General features: G+C 44.2%; 1 protein-coding gene across 2 annotated transcripts in view; it reads right to left on the bottom strand.

The window, feature by feature from the left end:
• LOC108928870 (fibroblast growth factor 13-like) overlaps window positions 1–22696 on the bottom strand; it is a 112024-nt gene that overhangs the window by 2945 nt on the left and 86383 nt on the right. For both annotated transcript variants that reach the window (XM_018743058.2, XM_029258133.1), the window contains 2 exons: window positions 13627–13730; window positions 1890–2088 (listed from right to left, as the gene is read on the bottom strand). In XM_018743058.2, the coding sequence (XP_018598574.2) occupies window positions 1890–2088; window positions 13627–13730 (303 nt within the window). The remainder of the gene's footprint in view (window positions 1–1889; window positions 2089–13626; window positions 13731–22696) is intronic.

Here is a 22696-nt window from a genome sequence, read left to right as displayed (position 1 = left end):
AGATGCTTCCTTGCGATTTAACACATACTTGCAAACCTTAGAGATGGCAGGGCCTTAAATTTCATTACTGCATTTACCCCGCTAAGCGTGAAGCGTTTTGGCCAGAGAACTGGTCAGAAAATCCTCTTCAGGTGAAATAACACGGTCCTGGCTGGAAAGTGATGGTCATTATATAAGGTTCTCGTCCCTCAGAAGTACAGTAGCCGTCTCGGACGATAGCGGGTCATCGGGGAGACCTGACAGTCGAAAACTCACTGCTCTCGAGTGTTAAGGTCATACTAATTCCCCTGTGCGCAGGCTGGGTGTGGACAACGGGAAATGAAGACAGAGTGTGTGTGTGTGTGTGTGTGTGTGTGTGTGTGTGTGTGTGTGTGTGTGACTGCTTGGCTGTAACGGTTCAGGGCGTCGAGTGAGCTCGACGCCACATCTTGCATCAGACTATTTCTGAGCTGCCTGAACAAAGAAGGGCTCCTGACTAAACCCCCCCCCCCCACCCCCCCGGCATCAATGATCCCGGCCGTCATCCGAACCCCCTCTCCGGCGGAACGCGGTGAATTTGGCATGCCTTTAAAGTTCACTCTGACTCACTTGAAAGAGCTGCTCCGATAATTCCGATAATTAATGAGTTGTTTTGCCGACAGTGAGAATGACAAGCTCCAGGATAAACAGTAGATGCCTGTTCCTGCAACAGCCATCCGTCTTTCAACAGAAAGATAAAGGCACATGCTCTTCCAAGCCAACGGCTTCCAGGGCAAAATCCTCTCTCGGCGGCCACTCGCTGTGTTATTCCCTTTGTTACAGCATTCCCTCAGAATATTTCTTACTGTATCCCTAGGTACCTGCTGAATGTCACCCAGCAATATGAATTTAGGGCAGTCCAAGTGATGACAAAACCACGACGTTGCTGTTGGGTCGATGCGAAGGGTCTTTGACCTTCAGTCACGAGGATGGAACGTAGCACAGCATAGCGGGCAAATGTAACAGCAGCCACCTCCCTTCTACAGGGGTTTACCTAGAGGCCAAGGCAGAGCTGTTGTAAAGAAATGTGTTTTTTTTTTAAACACGTGAATAAAGGTTTTAAACGTTTCTTTTGGGAAGAAACCACTTTCTGTGGAAGACCATTCTGTTTCCTCGTGAGCTTCATGGCTCCATTAGAGTGACTTGGTTTAGACCATTATGTGAACCCATATTATTGTTCGCTTCACCTGCTTATTCATCTGAACATCTTCGCTGAGGGTGGTACGACATACTTTGCGAAGATACCAAAACAAATTCATCTAGTTCCCCCCCACAAAGAAACTGGGGAGAAACAGCTGAAATCCCAGCCATTGTTTGCATTTCTGCAACGGCAGCGCTTCCTTTCACTCCGTGGCCCTTTCTGCTTGATCGAATTTATGCCGCCTTCACTTTCAAGCATCGAGCAGCAAAGCGACGGGCTGTTCCTTTTTGTCGACAGCTAATTCTCCCCGTCTCTTAAGGATGAAAGCGACAGGACATTCTCAAGGCTGTCCAGCTGAGCCGCCCCCCCCGCTACCCCATTTACCCAGCCAGTACATGTGTGGTTTTGAGCCTCACCCAGCCACGCTCAGTCACGCTCAGACCGCCATGGTCGGGGCGGTTGTCCCCTGTTGACGATGCTCGGCCGTCTTAACGCGGACGAGGGGGAATGCCGGTGCCACATAAAAACATCGCAGACCAAAGACTGCTTAATCGAGGGGGTGAATCCAGGTTCCTTTGATACCCAAAGGAGAGAGTCCTGAGTAGACTGGCAGAGGACTTCATGGAGAAACCACCCTTCTAAGAAGAGAAGGAGGCATGCAAGCTGGGGGAGGCGGAGGAACTAGGGTATCGAGGGGAGCAGGATTCAGTACCTGGAAATGTTTGCTCACCTTTCAGAGGTTTGGGGAGGAAATGGGCAGCTGGCTTGTTCTTTTTCACATGGTTCCCCTTCATGATCTCGCCCTCTTTGTTCAGACCCAGGTACCAGCCTCTGCCCGACTGCTGTTGCCGGTAGATCATGGAGGAGTACGTCACGTAGTAGTTCTCAAACACTGACTCTTTGAACTTGCACTCCGGCGTGAAGTGCTCCTGGACGAGAGACAGGGAGCGGAGAGCGTGAGGGAACAGGGTATAGAGAGTGAGAGGAGCCCTCGGGAGAGCCCAACAGAGAACATCAGAGACATTCTGAGAGATTCTTAACCTCTGGCACGCACTGGATGCTTCACTTTTAACCACAGCATTGACATACATACTTTTAATTGAAGCCCTATAGACACACACACACACACACACACACACACACACGCAAACACACATATACTCAAAGTGGGACAGATAACAAGGCAGTTTTTTGCAGTCTCTTGCAACTGCTGACAGCCAGCTTCATAATAACCCAGTTGAAGTGAGCTTTGTGCCGTTTTTTCCGCTATTTCTGCTTCATTTAGAACCACGTCTTCTGATCCTTAATGAATCGGCTCTCAAGCAACATCTGCCGAAGCCTTGAGACGACCACTGGAGGTGATTTCAAAAGCCTTCAACGCTGACATACTCTATCGAGTCCATCTCATCTTCTCCTCTCTCTCCGACTCTGTCCCCAACCTCCCTCCCTCAGTATTCCTACATGAAAGGTCTTCTCTGACTATGGAAGATAGTGAGAGTGCGGTGCTTCTGAGAGGCAAGAAACGTACCATCAGTAGCTCATCTACAAGGCCACGTTCCAATTTCTCATTTAACGTTCCTGTAGTTTTCACATGATCAAGACCACCGTGGTTCCCCGCAGGAACTCGCGGCTTCATTGCCCAAATGTTTCGTCACCACCAGCTTTGCTCAGTGAAGATCCAAGCACCGTTTCCTCTAATGAGTCTGCAGGGCGTTGAATTACCAGCAGAGGCAAGCGTGGAAAAAGCGTATTGTGGGCATTTCGAACGTAAGGAAATTACGGGATCATATTGTTCTTTTAGCCGGCCTCTTCATGTGTCAAGGGCCGTTAATTAATTTCAAACTGCCTGAAAGCCCTCTGACTCAGCGCATTGTTTTTTCCCGAGAAAAACCGATACATTTTTCTCTGGTTAAAAACACGTTCGTGTACACACACACACACGCACACGGTGAGTGATAAGAGTGAGTTCTTACTAGAATAATGGGGTGAGCCACATCTAATGGTGCTCCTCAGCAAAGCTGTCAAAGTGAGGAGCTCAGATTACGTCAGAGCCACTCCGGAGGTCCACCTCTGCTCCCTGGCTCTGAGCCACAGCGCGGCTGCGTACCGAAATCTGATGCTTCAATCGGCTATATTATTCAGAGACACTGGGAAGTGATTCACTCCAGAAGTGCTAAAGTACAGAGCACTGTCTGTGATATCGCACCTCGGTGGAGAAATGCTGCCTCCACAGACGTACTTGATGCAAGTAATTAAAAAAAAAAAAAAAAAAGGAAAAAAAAAAAAACTTTGAGATGAATAACAAACACCCCCCTCAGTTTTTACCAACTTTTTTCATGCAATAAAGACTGCTCTTACTGGGAAATGACAGAAATCTGCCAGCCTTTGTGTAATTAATATTCATTGGATTCTGTCTCCGCGTTAGACGGCGTCGACGCGTTTTCGGAGGGCTTCAGCAGAATCGACTCTGAGAAGGGCAGATCAAATAGACTTCAGGAAAATACTGAGCCATCAACAGCAGCAGTCCAACAGCAAGCCTGATCAACCAGGAAAAGCACAAACTGAAGCTCTGTCACTGAAAATCTTCTTACAACAGCAATGTGCCGCAAGGCTAAATTGACCAAATCTGCGTTGTGATCTCCGACCAGACGGAGCAGTAGTTACTCTCATTGCTGGAGTCCACTGAGCCAAAATGTTTGCAGGAAAGCAATCATTCCTCCTCTCATAAATACAAATATTCACAGACAATTGGAATCTCTTCACAGTTTGAAAAGATTATCGGGGGGTTTGGTGAGGCTTACATAACCATTCCACTCCGAGTCAGCGGTGCAGCGGTTGAAGGTCAGATTAATTAGCAAGAAATCAGACGCTAATCTTCTTTCTAGGAGGACAGGATTAAACCCTGGATTCCACCTTGTCAGAGATATTTAATCACAATAATGATAACAACATCAACAAAAACAACAATGCAATTATAATACTGAAAACAAGAGGTAGGAGGCATGGAGAACTTCACTTCGGAGACCCATATGGAACAGTTTATAGACATAATTAAGCAGTGGGAGGATTACGCAAACAAGAGGTGTTTCAACACCTAAAGACCCAGTAACTATGGCGCCTTTTTTTCTGAGTCTCTGTTTCCTGATTTCTTGAGTTTTTTGAACACATTAAGATGCCTCTCACTCTGGAGCCCAGCGAGAAGGTAGTTGAACAATTCATTAGCGCGCTCCCCGAGCCCCAATTCTCCGGTTTCCAGGGTGAGCTGCTGAGATAGGATAGCTGCATTAATCACTGCGCTGTACTTAGCGACTCTGAGAAAATTATGAGCCGTTCCACTGTTAAGAGACAGGAGCCTTATATTTTTTCCATTAATGAGCTTGGAGGGTTCTGGTTCTCCGGTGCACTTCTGGAGCCCAAGTTAAGTGCCTGAATGCCTGGCAATGACCGACTCTGACCCATCACATCTCCCCACCACCCAGAACAGTACGGAATATACACCCTATAAGCTCTGTAAGTGGACTTCCATGTAATTCAAAGAGCTGAGAGCATCACCCAGCTCAGAGAAAATGACTTCATCACACACAGCTTGAGTTTTCCCTAGGTAGACACTGATGTGATAACTGCCATGCAATCTTGCTAACTGAACCCACCATTAGACTGTCTTTCTTGTAAAATCTCTAATGGCTTGTGGCGCGGTATGTATTTCTTACCGCATCCGCCGCATTCTCCGAATAACAGTGTCGGCCACGTGATCAAATGGAATTTATTGAGCTTTACTTAGTTGATGCCTTTGACCGAGGCCTTTGACGTCTCGAGAGTTTACAGCAAGAAAATGCATAAAAACATGTACCTATTTATACAGAAGCATAATTTTACGAAGTAATTCAGTGTAAGTAAGATGCTCAAGGATACAAGAGCAGGTGGGGGAATTAGAGCCAGGGATGTCTAGCTGGTGTCGTTGCCTGTTCACCCCGCAACCCTTTGACACCTCAGGGGCCTAAAGTTGCTGCAAGAACTGCATTAAATTAAAACCGGAGCCTGTTTGTCAAAAGGTGGTGTAACTGAAAGATGATGAAAACCTCCTGACCACACTGCAGGCGACCGGTATTTTACAGATAAAAATTAAGCTGTAAACATTTCGATCAATGCCCAGTAAGGAGAAGAATAAACACAAGTAAATGCTGTGTTTCACATGAGTTGTTCTGCTCAGTGGTCTTTCTCTTACTGCGGCATGCTCAGCTGAGCCTGAAGAAACCCTCATTTGGTGAGCAGCCACTTCTAGTTCACATCTCCCTGCACACTTCCACCCATCTGGATATGGAGTTCAGCGCAGAAGGTGTTCGTGATCCTTCTCTCAGCAGCAGAGACCTGAACAGGCATAAGTGCGGCGAGCCACTTGGAGCGTGGAGCAGCGGGTTGTTTCTGATGCCCCGGCGGTTGAGGTGCCTCGAAGCTGATGCTGTGGCGGCAGCTCGCACCCCTCTGCCGGTAGCCATATGGTGCCTTCCGGACGTCGTCTCCCCCTGGATTTCGCATCGCGGGCAGCATCGGCGGTGCACTGCAGTCATGTGGTCTGGCTGTACATCGCATCTTATTGCGACACTGGAAATCCCGCAGCCCCCACCCCCCCTCCCTAACAGGGTTTCCCCTGCTGGAGCTCGAATTGGTGCATGTGGCCGTTCGCGCGCACGACGCATGCGTGCATTAATGTCCGTGTGCGCTTCCAACATATTAATAAGCTGAGACAGATTCCTATCCCTCCTGTCCCTCCACTGTTGCCCTATAAAAAGGAGGGTGGTTATGAGCACCCCTCCCATCTGAAAAGATTCCTTTCTCCCACTTATCTTGTGCAGTCACACCTGCATTCGGTGATTACTTGTTACACATGCATATATACTTTAAAATAGTAAACATTAAGAAATCCGAGGTTAAGAATCTCTGTTAAAATATGAGATAAGCACGTCATTGCGATGCTGGATTTCTGCAGCCCTTCCCAACCACCATACTCTGCTTCTTTTCACCCCTCCCCCACAGGGTATCCCCATACCCCCTGCTGGAGCCAACGCATTAATTTGTGTGTGTGTGCGTGCGCGCATTTAAATGCCAGGTCAATATTCTTCCTCAAGGCACTCCCCACTCCATCCATTCTCTTTAAGGGATGTTTGTCTTTGTCTTTCTCGTTCCCATAGCGCGTTCTTCTACCTTCGTTCCCTGGACTCGAACCCTTCTCATTGCAGGCTTGCGAAAAGAACGCAGCTGCTGGAGTCAGGCCCAAACTCGTCAGAATCAATATCATGCTAACCTCATGACACACTACAAGCCCGGCTTGCTTTATAAATTTAGCTTACAAACCATTATTTATAATGAAGTAAATTCATATGGCCTTAAATGTCCCCTGTTGTTGAGAGCAGATATTTTTAAAGGAATTAAACGGAGGAACGTTTCTCGAGTATAAAACAGCAGCATCTTTCAAAAGCTCTTGGTAACAAATGCGGTTTGGAATCTCCTTTTCTTCTTCCCTGCTACATGTATTAAATGGAAGAAAACTCTGGAAAAGCTTTGGATGTAGAGATAGTAGCTGTAATATGAAGCAGCCCAACAGGGATAGGTGGGCTCTTTATAAATAGCTCCTTAAAGCATCAAATACATTTGTGTATTTAGGAGACACTTTTCTGTACTTATAATTATTTACGCACTTATACAGCTGGGTAGTTTTTACGGGAGCAGTTCAGGGTAAGTACCTTGATCAAGGGTACTACAGCTGAAGGAGGGATTCTAACCTGGGTTCTCTGAGTCCAAGGTAGAAGATCTGACCACTACGTCATCTGCTGCCCTGCAATAAACCCACAAAAATATCTAAAAAATTTTAATCAACACGCCAATGACTTAAAAACGCCTTTCTCAAAGATGGTATTTATGATATGGATACCAACTGGAAGCTACCAACCAAAAGTGTGTGTATGTGTGAGTGTGTGACATTGCTCTGCTCTACAAAAAAGGTGAATGATTGTATTGAGTTTCGTGCAGCATATCGAGCACTGTAAGTCACCTTGGGTGAAGGTGTCAGCCGAATACTAGTTAATCCAAGGCAAATGTGTAAAACTGTTCAAAAACAGGCAGTAATGGGCACAAACAATGGACTCTTGAGCAGGGGCAGATGGTAGGGTAGGGTAGGGTAGTGGTTAGAGCTGCTCCCTTTGCACCCACAGGTTCAAATCTCATCTTTGGCTGTAGTACCCTTGAGCAAGGTCCTTACCCTAAAATTTCTCCAATTTACCCAGCTATACAAATGGGTAAGTAATTGTAGTGCATTAACACTGTAAGTCACTTTGGTGAAAAGCATCTGCTGAATGAATAAATATAATGCAATTAAAGAGGATGATGGGTTCTTTTATTCATCACATTCCTCTTGACTGGTTTAATATCTGAAGAAAGCTAAAATGTTGCTTATTGCTAATAATCAGAAATGGAAGTAGATCTTCAATGGTATGAGCAGCCAACTGGTGGCCTTCATTGGCTGTGATAATTTCTCTGCTTTTTTGTATAACAGGAAACCATATTGGTAATATGGGGCATCAGATAGTGGAAAAACTATTTCCTCATAATTTAGCTAAATTCCAAGAAGATATCACCCACACACAGCGGTAGCCTATTTACACCTACATTTATTCATTTAGCAGATGCTTTTCTCTAAAGCAACTTACATCTCATAGATGTACATCTCATACTTCAGCAGTGGTTTCATGAACATGGAGAAGAAGTCAAATACCTTACATGGATTTCCCAATGACCAGATATAATCATCACTGAAACTTTGTAAGGAGGTGTAGAGAACAGACTAAGGAGAACAGTTCCATCTCCCCCACCCCTTAAGAACTAAAAGACTTTCTTTAATGATGAAGAGTGCAGTATACCACTACACACAGTTCATGGCTTCTACAACATCACTCTAGAAGGACTAAATCTGCTCTGTAAAGAGTGGCCCTACTCTTTACTACCGCACTGTAATTATTGCTATAATATATAATTATTTTACAAATACAAGAAGAAAGCCAACAGGACTCCAGCTGCTATAGTACAGCTGATAGCATAGTGGTTAGAGCTCCTCTCTTCAGATCCAAAGACCACAGGTTTGATCTCTATCTCTGGCTGTAGAACCCTTGAGCAAAGTACTTACCCTAAATTGCTCTAATGAAACTACTCTGCTATATAAATTGGTAAATAATTGTAAGCTTAATATTCTAAGTTACTTTGGAGAAAAATGTCAGCGAAATTTATATTTATTCATTTAGCAGATGTTTCTCTCCAAAGCAACGTAGATCTCATAGAAAAACAATTTGTGCATTACATTAGGAGAAAGAGACATAGCTGCAGATGTGCGACTCTTAAGTACAGTTAGTTTCCTTCACCATATGCATTGACGATCATCACACGAGTAGCTGCATGAAACTTTACCAGAATATCGACGATACCTAATCACCTTCCTAATAGTTCTTTTTGAGATAATATAATCTATATACACAGTATATACACACACTGCAAACCAAAGTAAATGTAGGTTTGCAGTATTTCCGTTTCAGTTTGCGGTCTACTAGGGGACTCACTCCTGCTGTTGGGAGGGGAAGTTGAGCTCTCCCTACTGGGGTATCATTTCACAGAAGATGGGGAGTAATGTGGAGGTGGTAGGGCGCCATGTGCAGTGCACAGAGGACCTAGAACATCTGAGGGCATACAAACACAAGTGATTAGCATGCTATTGGTGAGAATAGGGGATGGTCAAATATGTCTCTGCCAAAGTTTTGTAGGAAAAACTCTATAACTGTATCTATATAAGTATACCCATATGTGGTGCAAGTATTTTTTCATTTACTTCTTCATCTGGGAATGATCTCTCACATATTAGATCAACGCAGTTGGATATGTGGCCTTTACATGTTACGACACTTAAAGCTGGAATAACCAGCTTTCTTAAAAGTGTTCACGTTCTCAGTTAAGGTACATCCGAGGTACAGCTGGTTTCTTACTGCAGGGCACTCGGTGTAAGAAATGAGGAGGACCGTGGCGGAGAATTGCAGTTTTTTTTCATTTTTCAGCTGCCTTGTGTTGCTGTGGATTGGCATTGGCTGCGAAAAGGGATTGCGTGCGCTGAGCATGAGCCGATGCAGTGCGTGCGTTTAGGGTGGGTGTAGAGGCACTACAGTAAGCACGGTTATTACCACATCCATCTTGTTAACCTGAAGATCATCTTTATTAAGGAATAACTTCAGGCTTCCTTTCTAACCTGGAAGGGCTGCAGAATGGACACGAGAGTATTTTCTTCAAATGGTCCTTCACGGTGCAGCGAGATTTTCTCTGAACACTTAATCGCACTCTGCTGTTTCCCAATCACCTGAGTACTAACCCCTGTTCACGAAGCTTTCGATCATGAAATGACAACAAATGACAAACTTGTGTTGGTTTCGGAGAAACACAGCGGTTGACTGAGGGCAAAACAAGCACCTAAACAAATAGTGGTGTTGTTACTGGTCTATGTTCCCAAAAAAAAGAGTATGTATACTTAGGAAACAATGCAAAACCAAAGCAGATATGAAGATGATTTAGTCTTGGGAAGATGATTTGTTGGTCTGTATGTCCCATCCATGAGGTTTCAGTTGATTTCTTCTTTCGGGTTTGGCCTAACAGATGAATGCATTTCTCCATCCTTTGTGGAAACCCTACTTCTGCGTCTAATAAAACTTCAAGAGAAACTCATTTGATCAACATGACTCTGGCAACAGGAAATCCATCAATTTAAAAATTAAAATGATAATATATCATTTAATGTCCTGCTCCAATAAACAGCAAATTGATTTTCTGGCACTTAAGACGAGTTAACCGGTTCCAACTCACCTGGGAATACAGCACTCTGCTCTCCCTAATCCGAATCACCAACTCAAAACTAATTCAATTAATTGCTGCGATTCAAAGCCATGTCAGAAAAAGGATGAAAAACTCTTCCGAAAGCCTGAAAAATGAGAACAGAACGTCCAGGTGGAGGATAGTATGAAATGCAAACAATCAAATTAATTTAGATTCTCCCACACACTGTGACATCCCTGGTTGAACGCACTTCTACCAGAGCGTTCTTGCATGTTGAGACCCACACATACACGCATTCAAACACAAATAGCACAATTTCTCAGCGGTGGCATCTGCTGCACCTCAAGGAACACACAGAGGAATGTAACATTCCACATATTCTCACCGATACCCATCCTGCATGGGTGTGGATTTACAAATGATACAGCTGAAATGATGGGAACTGAAACAGTGCGCAAGTCCTTTGCCAGCTCTAACTAACCTTAGGTACCTGCAAAATGTTAGGTTGACATAAAAAGTTGTCTTTTCTAAAGCAAAGATTATTGGTTATACTGTTAATATTGTAATAATCAATTCCATCAAACTGAGTCGCTATATTAATGTTTTACTGCGACATTGTTTGAACACTTTTTAATCCACGTTGGTTTTGTAATTATACTAAGCAATTAAATGATTATCATCTGTAAGCCTCGGTATGAGCTAAGGTTAAAATGAACGCAAATATTAGCATAAACAAGACTTGGAATAAAAAAAAATTTAAACGAGTCAATCAAATGACGTGGAGGCAGAACCAAACAATATTTGCAATTTTAAAGCTCAAAAATATCACCAGGCAATTTGCAATTACCTTCTTTCTGGTCTGTAAACAAAGATTACCTGCTGTGTACAGCGTGACATTTTTTACTGGATTCTGCAGCTTAACAACCTAATCAGGGAGCAATACACGCTCATTCCACGCTCAACCGAAGATCCGCATTGGTGTCACTCACATCCAATGAGTGCTGCTCCATGACTCGCTGCAAAGCCAATGCAACCAAGTTGCGTTGCGGTCACCGTTTCCGCCATATGGCTCGACTAGTGTTCATATCCTCTGCCTCGCGACCGATGACATTAGTACTGTTGTCATTCAAGGAAGCTATGAAGTAAATAACATTCCGCTGAGCAAGACGAGCCATCGTCACTAAATCCTATTGTCTGAGCTGATGTAGCAGCGAACCGCTACTCTGCCATTCATTAAAAAGGGTATGATTGGAGGATTGGAGACTTTATAGGTGATGAAGTTAAACTGTCAAAGGAGATTTTTCTTCTTCCTTCCTTTTCTCCCTTTCCAAGTGGTGATCCTTGTCCCTATAGTTCTCCACAATTTACTGCAGGATAATGAAGCTGTAATAATTCTTCAAGGACAGCAACGTTGTTCCGGCGGAGCCGCGGCGGTGCGGACACGCACAGTCAAATATAAATTATGGGCAAGTAGGTAGGAATACACAGATTTTTTTTTTTTTGCAATGCTGTAATGATTCCGTTCCGTGTAAACATTCATCAAAGCCAGCGGTAGCGCATGTGTCTTTAGGAGAAGCATCTTGGAATACCTCATGGTCCGCTGTTGACGCTGGAAGGAGCAAGGAACTGGCGCTGCCAGGTCTGAATACCCTGCACTCCCAACAACCCCACACCCACAACCAGAGGATCATGTTTTTAATAAGGGACATGTCTGTCAAAAAGTCCAAGATGAGTTCTGTACCCATCTGAAGGGCCGGGGATGTGGGCTGTTGTTTACTTGAATAATGCCAGGATCACGGTGAGACTCCCATGTTTGTGCGGAGCAGGAACACTTATTGGCACAGCAATGAATTATTCATGACTTCATAACACATTTAATCTAAGAAATCGGAGCAGGCTGCCAACACTGGATATCTGTACAGGATTGTGTTTATGAATCATTTCTTTCTGATAACATTAAATTGCATCAAAATTACACAGGATTGTTTCCTGACCACGGGCACTATCGAGACAACAGTCCTGTATATGTGACAGAGTGACGTTGCGTAAATTGGCTTTAACTGTCTATCTTGCACGAGTAGTTTGTCGTAGAAGGCAAGAGAGCGCACAGTCCTTCTGAGTGGAAAGCAAAAATTGACCGTGCTTGCGAGCCAACGCAGCGCGCAATAACGGTAAGTGGACTGTCAAGGCGATGCGGAGCCGTTCCGACTTTCACCAGGCTTAGTGTGCCAGCGTGAAACCCACCCCGCACATTTGTTTCTGAGGACAACCGCGTCTCCACGGCAACCCACGTTTCTACCGGAGAGCAGATGTGCCAGCTCACGATGGCAACCCCAAGGTCGCCAGGGCAGAGACACGGCTGGACAAAGGGCAGGGATTGAGGACGGCGAGCGCCTGGGAGCCCGTGAGCCCACGAGCCCACCGGCCATCTATACGAAGGGATCTTGGAAGCTGCCGATTGAGCCACTTGGGCAGGAAATGTAAAGCCAGCGATCAAATGATTCTGCTCAAAATACAGCAAACCTGGCTCCTAATTTAAAACAACGTCCTGAACGAGGATAAAAGAAGAGATACTCGGCGGCTCGCCAGCACGGAGCCTCTCGTAAGTCACGACTGTAGCTGCGCGGCAGATGAAATGTGAAGCTGGGGGAAAATAGCTGCCTATTTCCCGAGCGGAGCCACACCCGGACTACGTGCCGATAAGGAACGAGCTGCCGTGCCGCTCGTTGCACATAAACACAAGGAAACCTTTAAAAATACCTTTGCAAAACCACACGCATTTTTAAGCGAGCCAATTTCACAAAAAAAAAAAAAAAAAAAAGAAAAAATCAGCTCCGTGAAAATTTTTGGGCACAAAATGTCTAGACATTATGTAATATTCCAGTGACTATTGTTACAGCAGAGATATATAACTGCCTATTGATCTTACAACTTCATAAAATCTTCAAGCATCACTATAAAAGTGTTTATATAACAAACAGAAGCTGACAGGCCAGCAAACATTTTTACTTTTGCTGCATATGGCCTCTATCGCTCAGTATTTATCAAAGGTTGGCTAAGACTCTGATTCGAAAAAGTTTTTGTTCTTCGGTTTTATTATATTCCAGAATCTTTTGTTCAGTTTGGATGATCCAGCACAGAACGGGTCCAGGTTTTCATATCTCATACTAACACGCACACATTCAGATGCATGTTTCTGCCAGTCTTTAGTAGACTAATCTTGGCTGAGGTGGAACCTCCCTGTGTTCAGCATTATTTTCTCAGCCCATTGACCAAAAACATGGTATAAATTCCTGTTAACTGTATTTGTCCATAACACTCTTCGGGGACTTTCAGGTTCTGACGGTCCATTTCAATATACCTTGGTCTCATTTCACTACAGAAGTGGGCAATTCCCTGACCTTCATTACCAGACCAAATGTAAAAAAAAACGGGACCTCCTGCTAGTACTAAATGAAAAACCTCATCTACCCCCAAACAGGAGAAAGCACACCTATAGTGGGCTTTTTAGTACTTGTAGTTCACATGGAAGTGGACCATAGGAAACCGTCCACAATTTTCTACCCCCCTTCTGCACCAACACCGGACGCCTTAAAGCAGCAACTCACCGATGTGTACAGGTAACCCTCGTTGTTCATGGCCAGGTACAGCTTGGTCTGCACGCCCTGGATGGCCACCACCCGGAGCCCAACGGGGATGAGGTTGAACATGGCTGCAGCGAGAGTGAGAGATAGGAAGCAGGAGACACAAATGGCAACAGCATTAGAGACATCAGCACCAGACTGACAGCAAGTAAATGGATTCAAGAGTGTTCATCCTAACTCACATTTATTTAGAAGACGCTTTTGTCCAAAGCAACTTACAACAAACTCTATGCAGTGAGCCTACACACCTTATTCACCGCGGTGACTTACACTGCTAGAGACACTACTTACAATGGGTCACTCATCCATACATCAGCGGAACACACACACTCTCTCTGTCACTCACACACTATGGGTGATCCTCAACAGCATGTCTTTGGAGTGTGGGAGGAAACCAGAGCACCTGGAAGAAACCCACACAGACACAGAGAGAACATGCAAACTCCACACAGACTGAATAAGGGTCAAACCCATCTCCTCTCACACCACTCAGGCACTGTGAGACAGCAGCACTACCCGCTGTGCCACCATACCACCCAATAAAGCAGCAACAAGGCGGCAGTGAACACTTGCAAAACTCACCAAGAGGAGGATAGGAGGATAAACTCCACACACCCCATGCCCCACCCTCTTTCTATAACTCCACGTCTGACACTATCCTTAGGCACTACAGCAGATCATTTTCAAATGTCATCTAAGCAGCACTAACATGGTAACCCTTTTCTGACAACAGCACAAAAGAGTATTAAAGATATACATATTTCTAAAATGTAAAAATAGCTGTCTTTATGTAAAAATACGCTTATTTCCGTCTTAATAACAAAACATGTAAAAGCTGTTGAAGCACAAAAAAAAAAAAAAAAAAAACGTGTCTGCTTGTCCAAACCCTTCCTCCTTGATGCGATTTCAGACGGATCTAATTATCGCACGACACACTAAGGCACGTACAAGGAACGGGATGAAAGAGATAACAGCTCCATGCCCTGTTAGACAGATAGATTGGTTTGCTTCAGGAAGGGCATCTGACAATTTAAAAACAAAGCAAATTACAAGAGTGAAAAGAAGCATTTGAGAAATGACAGCGCTCTGGACAGAGAACGTGCACCATGTGAAGAAAAACACGTACATGACGGTGAAATATGTGCTGTTATGCGCATTAATTGTGCTGTTAGAGGAATGTAATCTATGTGTGTGTACGAGTGAGCAGATGCAGTTATCTGTTCATGTTTCAAACATTTATTGGTTTAAAAGCTTTAGGGATATCGATTCTCCTCGCCTCTTCCTTCCATCCTCTGCCTCTCCGTATGGTTCGGTTGTGAGTTACTGTTGCTTTCTGAGGGGGGAAGGGTGGCGCAGCAGGTTTGGCCGGGTCCTGCTCTCTGGTGGGTTTGGGGTTCGATGCCAGCTTGGGGTGCCTTGCAATGGACTGGCGTCCCGTCCTGGGTGTGTTCCAGCCCCCCCCCCCGCCCTGTGTTGCCGGGTTAGGCTCCGGCTCATGGGACCCCGCCCCTCGGCGTGGTGCTTTCTGCACATTGGAGCTAGACTGAGCTCTCTGTCCGTTGCCAGTTTTTTTTTTTTTTGTGCCAGATCATCTCTAGGACCAGAGGGTCTAGGTTCAAAACTCACCTCCTGCTGTAATTCCTGTAGAGCAAACTACTCCTGAGTTGTGACATGAAGAAGGACTTAACTGTGTAAATAGGAAGTATCTAAGTATACAAACCTAACATTCAGCTTTCGTGTTTCAACTTTTATTTGTCACATACACAACCAGACTCGGTACGACTTGCGGCGAAATGCTTTTCCGACTGTCCGCGGTACAGATAAATAAGGCAATGCGAATAAGCAGAAATTAGGAACGTACTACAGGAATATGAGGAATATATAATGATGAAAACGGGAAAGAATAAATCATAAAATAAATAAAATAAAGCAGGATACAAATATGTGTAGTCCAGTATTAAAGGTTATATGAAAGTGAAATGTGTGCAATGCTGTGCGGAGAGGGAGGGGCAAATCTGAGCAATTTTCAGCTCAATTCCAAGCACGTCTGGAGAAAACGGTCAGCTACATGAAAATAATTCTCTTCAAACTTTATTACGAGAGTAGATAGTTTACGACAGCGTCTGCTCCTGACTTGCTTCGCTTTCCCTCTCCTCCGTTTTTATTATCTGCAGCTACGGTGAACTTACACGTAAGCGTTTACTTCATAATATATTTTGAACCGTTTTTTCTTTCTTCTCTTCCTCACCTTCTATTTCTTGAAAAATCCTTTTTTTTTCTCTTTTTTTTTTATTTTGCATCCTGCATTTTGAAACGCACATGTCCCAAATGGTTTGACGTGAGGTCTAATACTATTGGAAGCATTCTGGAAATCATTTGTGTCAGTAAAAACACTGTAATCCCGGACCGCGGGAGCAGCTTTTAACAGACTGTCCAATTCTTCTCCTCCCAGGCAGTAGGATAAAAGCTTCAACCTGTGGTTTGGGGACTGATTGCAGTGTAGCAACCATCTTTCCTCTCTACTCTCACACCCTGTCTGTGTGCTGCGGTCTTCTCGAGAGACATCCGAACCTCTTGCACTTCCTGCTTCTCAGTATCAGGGTATCCGAGGCAAAGCCGCAGTGCTTCCAATTAGTGATCCTCAGAGATCCTCACCCTGTTAACTGCCGTGGAACTACTTTCCCTATGCGAGCCCCAGGGCAGGGTCATCCCGGGGGCGCTGCACTTCATGCCGCACTACTCTACAGCCCAGTGACCCAGATTGTACCATACAGTCTCTCCAAGGGGCACCAGGATAGACAATCGGGAGCCATAAGCGGAGAGCAGGACAACGTGGATATTCCAAGATCTGCCACCCGCAGACTCTACATGCATAAGCCATGAAAAGGACTAACGTATTCAGAAGCAGACTTGTGCATTTCAAAACTATTAGCCCACACTGACAACCGTCTGCTTGCTGAGCATTAAGTCCAGTCTGGCCAGGGAGGGACCAACAAGGCTCAGAGGTACGGAAACAGCCGGAGGGTCGGGCTTGGTTCAGTTCCCGCTAATGAGTTCCACGGTAACATGATGCACGGTACGATGGGGTGTCAGTACCCAGGAGGCTTCGTGTGGATTAGTGCCAGGTCAGGGGACTCAGGTAGGCCACGATGGCTGCAGGAGACCTGTCAAAACAACAGCTGTGTACCTCCCCCCAACCCTCCTGAGATGCATCTGCCCTCACTTCCTCCCCTCATCGCCCCATGGGCTCAAACTGTAGGCGGGGTCAACGATTATACAAGCGTATCATGGCACATGCAGAGATCTTCTCAAGTAATGAACGCCTGTGAAGATCACCTGCCATCTGCCAAAGAAAAAGAAAGTAAAAAAAAGGTGTATGAAACCCAAAGCCCCTGCAATCTTCATTTCGGAGGGATTAGAAGTCGTTGGCCATGGGGGACAGGCTGGGAGAACTCAATTACCTCCACCTCACAGTGCACCTGAGTCAGGCGGCAGCTTCCTTTTTTTATCTTTCATGCAAGATGCTGAGATCACCTCCCTGAAGAAAACCTTTAACTGGAAAACAGGACAGGAGGGCTCCTGGGCTTGCGAATGATGAGCCACAGAGTGCACGGTTAGAATTTCATAACAAGGCTAACGCCTCTCCCTGTACAGCGAGCGGGAATCAGACTCTCACAGCACACTGTGGCGTGGAAAATCTCTCCAACATGAAGGAACCGATCATGTTTTCAGTTTAGGTTCCTGAAGCATAAGAGCACGCGTCCTCCTAAGCCGAATTGCATTATTCTGATTGCAAGCGTCGCGGCATCACAGAAGCCTGTATGAAGGGGCTTAATTAGAAAATTAAGCGAAAGCAGATCTCACATTTTAAAACACAAATTTAGAATGACAGCATAGCACGAACATTGCTGTGGGACAAATTAACAAAGACTGGAATGATCTCGAGTTGGAAGCCCGGCGACTGTACACTGATTAAGAGCCCTTCCCAAATGCCAACAATCGCACATTCAGCAGAGTCACTGGGCCAACAATGACAGTCAGTTCAAATGTTAGTGTGCAGTTAACAGGCAATAGCTGTTATAACATTATTAACTTTTACGTAGCTCATGCGGCATGGTGGCACAGGAGGCAGGGCTGGATCCTCACAGCTCCTGGGCTCTGGGTTCACAACAAGGCCAGTCTGTACAGAGTTTGCATGTTCTGCACATCTTATTGTGGACATGTTATTGTGAGCTGGTGACTTTACTTTCCCCACAGTGTATGTCTGTGTTGATCCGAGTAAGAGACGATGGGCGATTGACCTGTGATGGTCTGGTACCCCATCCAGGGTGTAATCTGTCCAGCACCCCATGCTTCTGAGATAAGCTCTGGACCACTGTGACCCTGCTTTATAACAAACTATTGATTAAAAACAGAAAACAGGGTTTAACTCATGTCTTTGCCCACGGCAACTAATAGCGTTAACTATGTAACTTTACAATGATTTGTTCATCATGGCATTCTTAGTGTATTAGTCTAGAATAAGTTGCGTGATCAAACGCATTACAGCAGCAGTAGGATTTGAATCATAAACCTTTGGACTGCGAGGCGACGACCCTTAAGACAGCACTAAATACTGGCGCTCAAGTATTTAATTTTTTTTGCATCAAAATACAGTTATTCCGTATGTCCTTACAGTCAGTGAACAATATGAAAAGAAAAAAAATATGAAACAAAATAGAAAGTAGAATGAACTTTTTCAAATAGAGTTTATAATTTTTACACATGTAGATACTGATGCACATTAATGGGTGTTTTTTTTTTCCTTTTTTTTTTAAATAGTGTGTAAAGACACCTCTTGACTTACGCAAATACGCTGTTGTTCAACCCCTTACGTAAGTCAGAAGCTACCTATGTCAGATTTCCCCTCCTCCCCCACTATTCAACAAAGGCTACCCTACCCTAACCTTAACCCTACGCAACCCTACCCTACTCTACCCTACCCAACCCTACCCTAACCCTAAGCCTAACCCTACCCTACTCTACCCTAGGCATTTGTTGGAAACACGGGTATAAAACATTACATAATATAATTCCCTAGTAAATGTCAGACATATTAAATACTGTAATATTATTTTCAATTTCATCTCCAAATCGATTGCTGTACGCTTGCAAGACGCTTCTCGTTCTCCTTCAAATGCACGTTTGCCACCAGGCATTTTGAATAATTAAAAGGGTAAAAAAACATGGGAAAAAAGCAGTACACTAAGGTGAGGAGATCAGTTCATGGCTCAAAGCTCACAGGAACTGTGAAGATGCAGCTTCCTGCCTTGTCTGGCTACGCCGACTTGCACTTAACGTATTTCAGATGTTTTGCGTAAAATAAAACCACTATCTGTAAATAGTGCGTATGCAGGGAATATTGTACGTTAATCCGGATTTACGTAAATCACATTTACGTAAGAAGAGGGTTGTCTGTATATGGCACGCCATGCAAAGAGGCACACTTAAAATTGTCACATCAAGGGAGACAATACAGAAACATACAGCAATAAAAATGTTCTTTTATTGAAAAAAATGAGATAGAAATGATTACGAAAGAAGTACAATCGCCAGTGATTCATTACATTTTCGGGCACATTTTACATGAGAATTATGAACCATTTCTATTTATTCTAGTGGATTTTAATGTGTGGACCTTGACATATTAATAGTTTTAGAGAAATTGTTATCTTTACATAAGAAACCATGCTGGAATTATTTTCTTATGTTACTTTGGTATTGTAACAATTTTTGTTGAAAAATGACAGGGTGCCTTGTCAACATTTCGAATTACTAGCTAAATGAACTACAGATAACAAATTAAACAAGACTTGTATATAACATATTAAGTGTAACTGGTATGAAAATGGAATGACATGTATAAAACTATTACAACACACTGATGTCTTACTTTAATGGGCATCTGCAGGGATACTCGAGAAAGTTTGCAGTCAAATGTGGTTCAGTGAGGAAACACGTGGTATTTGTGTGTTTATTTGCATGTGTTTGTACGTGAACAAGTGAGTAGGCTGTTACCCACCATCACAGAGCATCGAAACATCAAGAGGACTGTGCTGCTGTCGCTATGGAGACAAGAGCACCCGATCCCTAACAACACTATTTTTGTATCGGTGCGAATTGCTTCATTTTCTCTCTCCTCCTGCTTTTTGGTGTGATTTTTAATATCCTGTTGTTCTCCAGCGCAAGCGCTGGTGAAATGTTTAAAGCGGAAGGTAAATGACAGTCAAAGGACAGACGAGGGAAGAGTATCGGCTGCTTTTTTGGCTGAACCCTCTGGGATCCTCATCAGAGTGCCAGTGGGACTCATCAAATCACTGACATGTCATTGAGATATCACTGGTCTGTCTACTTTGAGATGCCATGGGAGGTACAGGGCCAGGTGATTACCGAGTCCACTGCACCGTAGCCAAAAATGAAATGCTCTGCTCAAAAAATTCAGATGTGTACTTCCTGCTAAATGGCCAGCTGAAATACCTCTAATTAACAGGAGCTCAGTTGCTGTATGTGCTTTGAACTGATGTGATCCGGCAGTAACAAATTTACCCTCTTCTGCATACATATAACGTACAGTGTTCCTTCACCGTACAAAGATAATATGTTCCTGAAAAACCTTTGGTAAGGTGAAATCTCATAACTCAATGACACAATTACCGTTCGTTGCAAGGGTAAAAAATTTTATGTTGGAATAAGCTTGGAAAGCTTCAAAACTGACACCCATTTATGGTGAAATGTCACCAAGCCCCATTAAAATGGACAGGCTACTTCAATGGTTGACATTAATAACCATAACACAACATAATAAGGCAGTTAATCACACACTGGCTGAAACCAGTTACCCTGAGTGGGGTTGCAGTGAACAGGAGCCTAGCCTGATAACAGAGGGTGCAAGGCTCGGATGGGACACCAGTCTGTTACAAGGCATCCCAAGCGGGACTCGAACCCCAGACCCACCGGAGAGCAGGACCTGGCCAAACCCACTGCACTGCTGCACCGCCATGCCCCCCAAGGCAGTTAATATACTTTACAATATAGAATGGATGTCTACCTTTGCTTGTTCTGCTTTTTCATAGCTCCTACGTACTGTATACTTCGCAAAGTATGACTTTACTCTGGGTGACCTAATTTTGTGTTTCAAGTGGATTGGTGACTGTAAATTACCTGTAGCGTATGAATGCGTGTGTGCGTGTGTGTGTGTTTGAGTGCACGTGCGCTCTGCTGTCGACACCTCAATATGCTACAATAAACTTTCACAAAGTTGGTAAAACATACAATACTACACACGTTTATAAAAAGACTGTAATTACTTATTGAAAATGAAACCATAGAAACACCAATATACTCAGAATGAACACATATAAATACCCTCGAGTCTCCCCGTGTCCCAGTTGGTTTCCTTCCAGAGTCCGACGACATGCGTTTTGGGTTAACCGGTGACTCTAAACGCGTGTGTGTGTTACATTGTTCTGCTGTATACATGTGTGAATGATTGTAGGGAGTTTACTGAAAGTCACCCTAGATGAAGGCATCTAAATTCTAGTTAATAATCGTCGTGCCTGAACTTGCTGTAGAGAAAGCAACAGCTGAATGAATTAATGTATGTAAATGTCTCACACTGCTGAGCTGTCAGGAGCCACACAAAATCTAAATTTGGTGCTTTCAAACGCAAACAAATGCCATGGCAGTCAAAGTAGGGTATTAAATCAGGGGATGGTCAGTAGTGTAGCGGTTACAGCTCCAAAGTCTGCAGGTTGGATCCCCATCTCTGGCAGTAGTACCCTTGAGCAACATACTAAGCCTAAATTGCTCCAGTAAAATTATCCAGCTGTATAAATGGGTAAATAATTGTTACCTTAAAATTGTAAGTAGCTTTAAAGAAAAGCATCAACTAAATGAATGTATGTAATATAAATATATTCCACATGGATTTGAACTGTCATAACTCAAATGGATGTAGCTGGGTGTATGACTTCACCACAGTTTTACACATCCTTTATCATTTTCCCAATAAGCTACGGTATACAAATAAGCGTCAGTGAAAAGCAAATTTTTTTTGCTGTAACTTGCGATAAGAACTTGCTACGCAGCCATAAAAAGTGCTACGAGCCGAGAGGAAACAGAGGGAAAAGTGGCTGACTCCACATGTACATAATTTACTGCTCTGCCAAAGCTGTGGTCCATCTCACCGTGTCCTGGGTGACTAAGGGCGCTCCCGGCTACCGATAGCTCATGAAGCACAGCCACGGAGTTCGGGAGCGGAGCTATAAGATGAGGGACGGCTACAGTAATCGCTCAGGTTACCGCAAGAAGGAGCCCCATGTTGGCAGCATGGTTTACACTGAGGGACAAAGATCTCAGCATGCAAACATCTTCGGTATTTATCACTGTAAACTGGCATGAGAGAAGTGCCCATGAAATGCTTAAAAGAGGCCTTGATCATTATAATGATAAATAGATAAAAATATATTAAATATATATGAAAATATTAAAAGAAATAAGGACTCCAGATGGCGAATCACTCAAACGTTTCCACGGCAGGATCCGTCAACAGTAGTGTGTTCGGCGGTCCGCAAAAGCATTAAAGACCAAAAATCCTGTAATACATCCATTTTTCCGCGGAAGACTTGAACGGTCTACGTGCTCCAGACTACGTTCCAGGTTGCTGAGACGGTGACCCACACGCCCACCCAGCGGACGGTGCTGGGTTCATCACAAGTTACAGCTCGGTATTTTTGACATGCAGTTCTGCGTCCGTTATGTTTTCTTAATAAATCATTATGAAGCATAAGAGCGATTTTTCTTTGCATTCCCTCTTGTATTGCCAGGACCATATCGACATTACGGCAAAAGGAGATTAATCCTGACACAAGTACTTTTTTTTTTCCCCCAATTTCTCAGCACAATAAAACATTTAAGAAGACACGGGTCGTAGGACCCACTAACGTACAATAGCTGGCAAACCACGTTCTCTACAGCATGCCGTGCCACGCTTGCA

The sequence above is a fragment of the Scleropages formosus genome, chromosome 14 (genome assembly GCF_900964775.1).
Source record: "Scleropages formosus chromosome 14, fSclFor1.1, whole genome shotgun sequence".
In the NCBI taxonomy this organism is placed as follows: domain Eukaryota; kingdom Metazoa; phylum Chordata; class Actinopteri; order Osteoglossiformes; family Osteoglossidae; genus Scleropages; species Scleropages formosus.
This window is presented reverse-complemented; position numbering and strand designations above follow the sequence as displayed.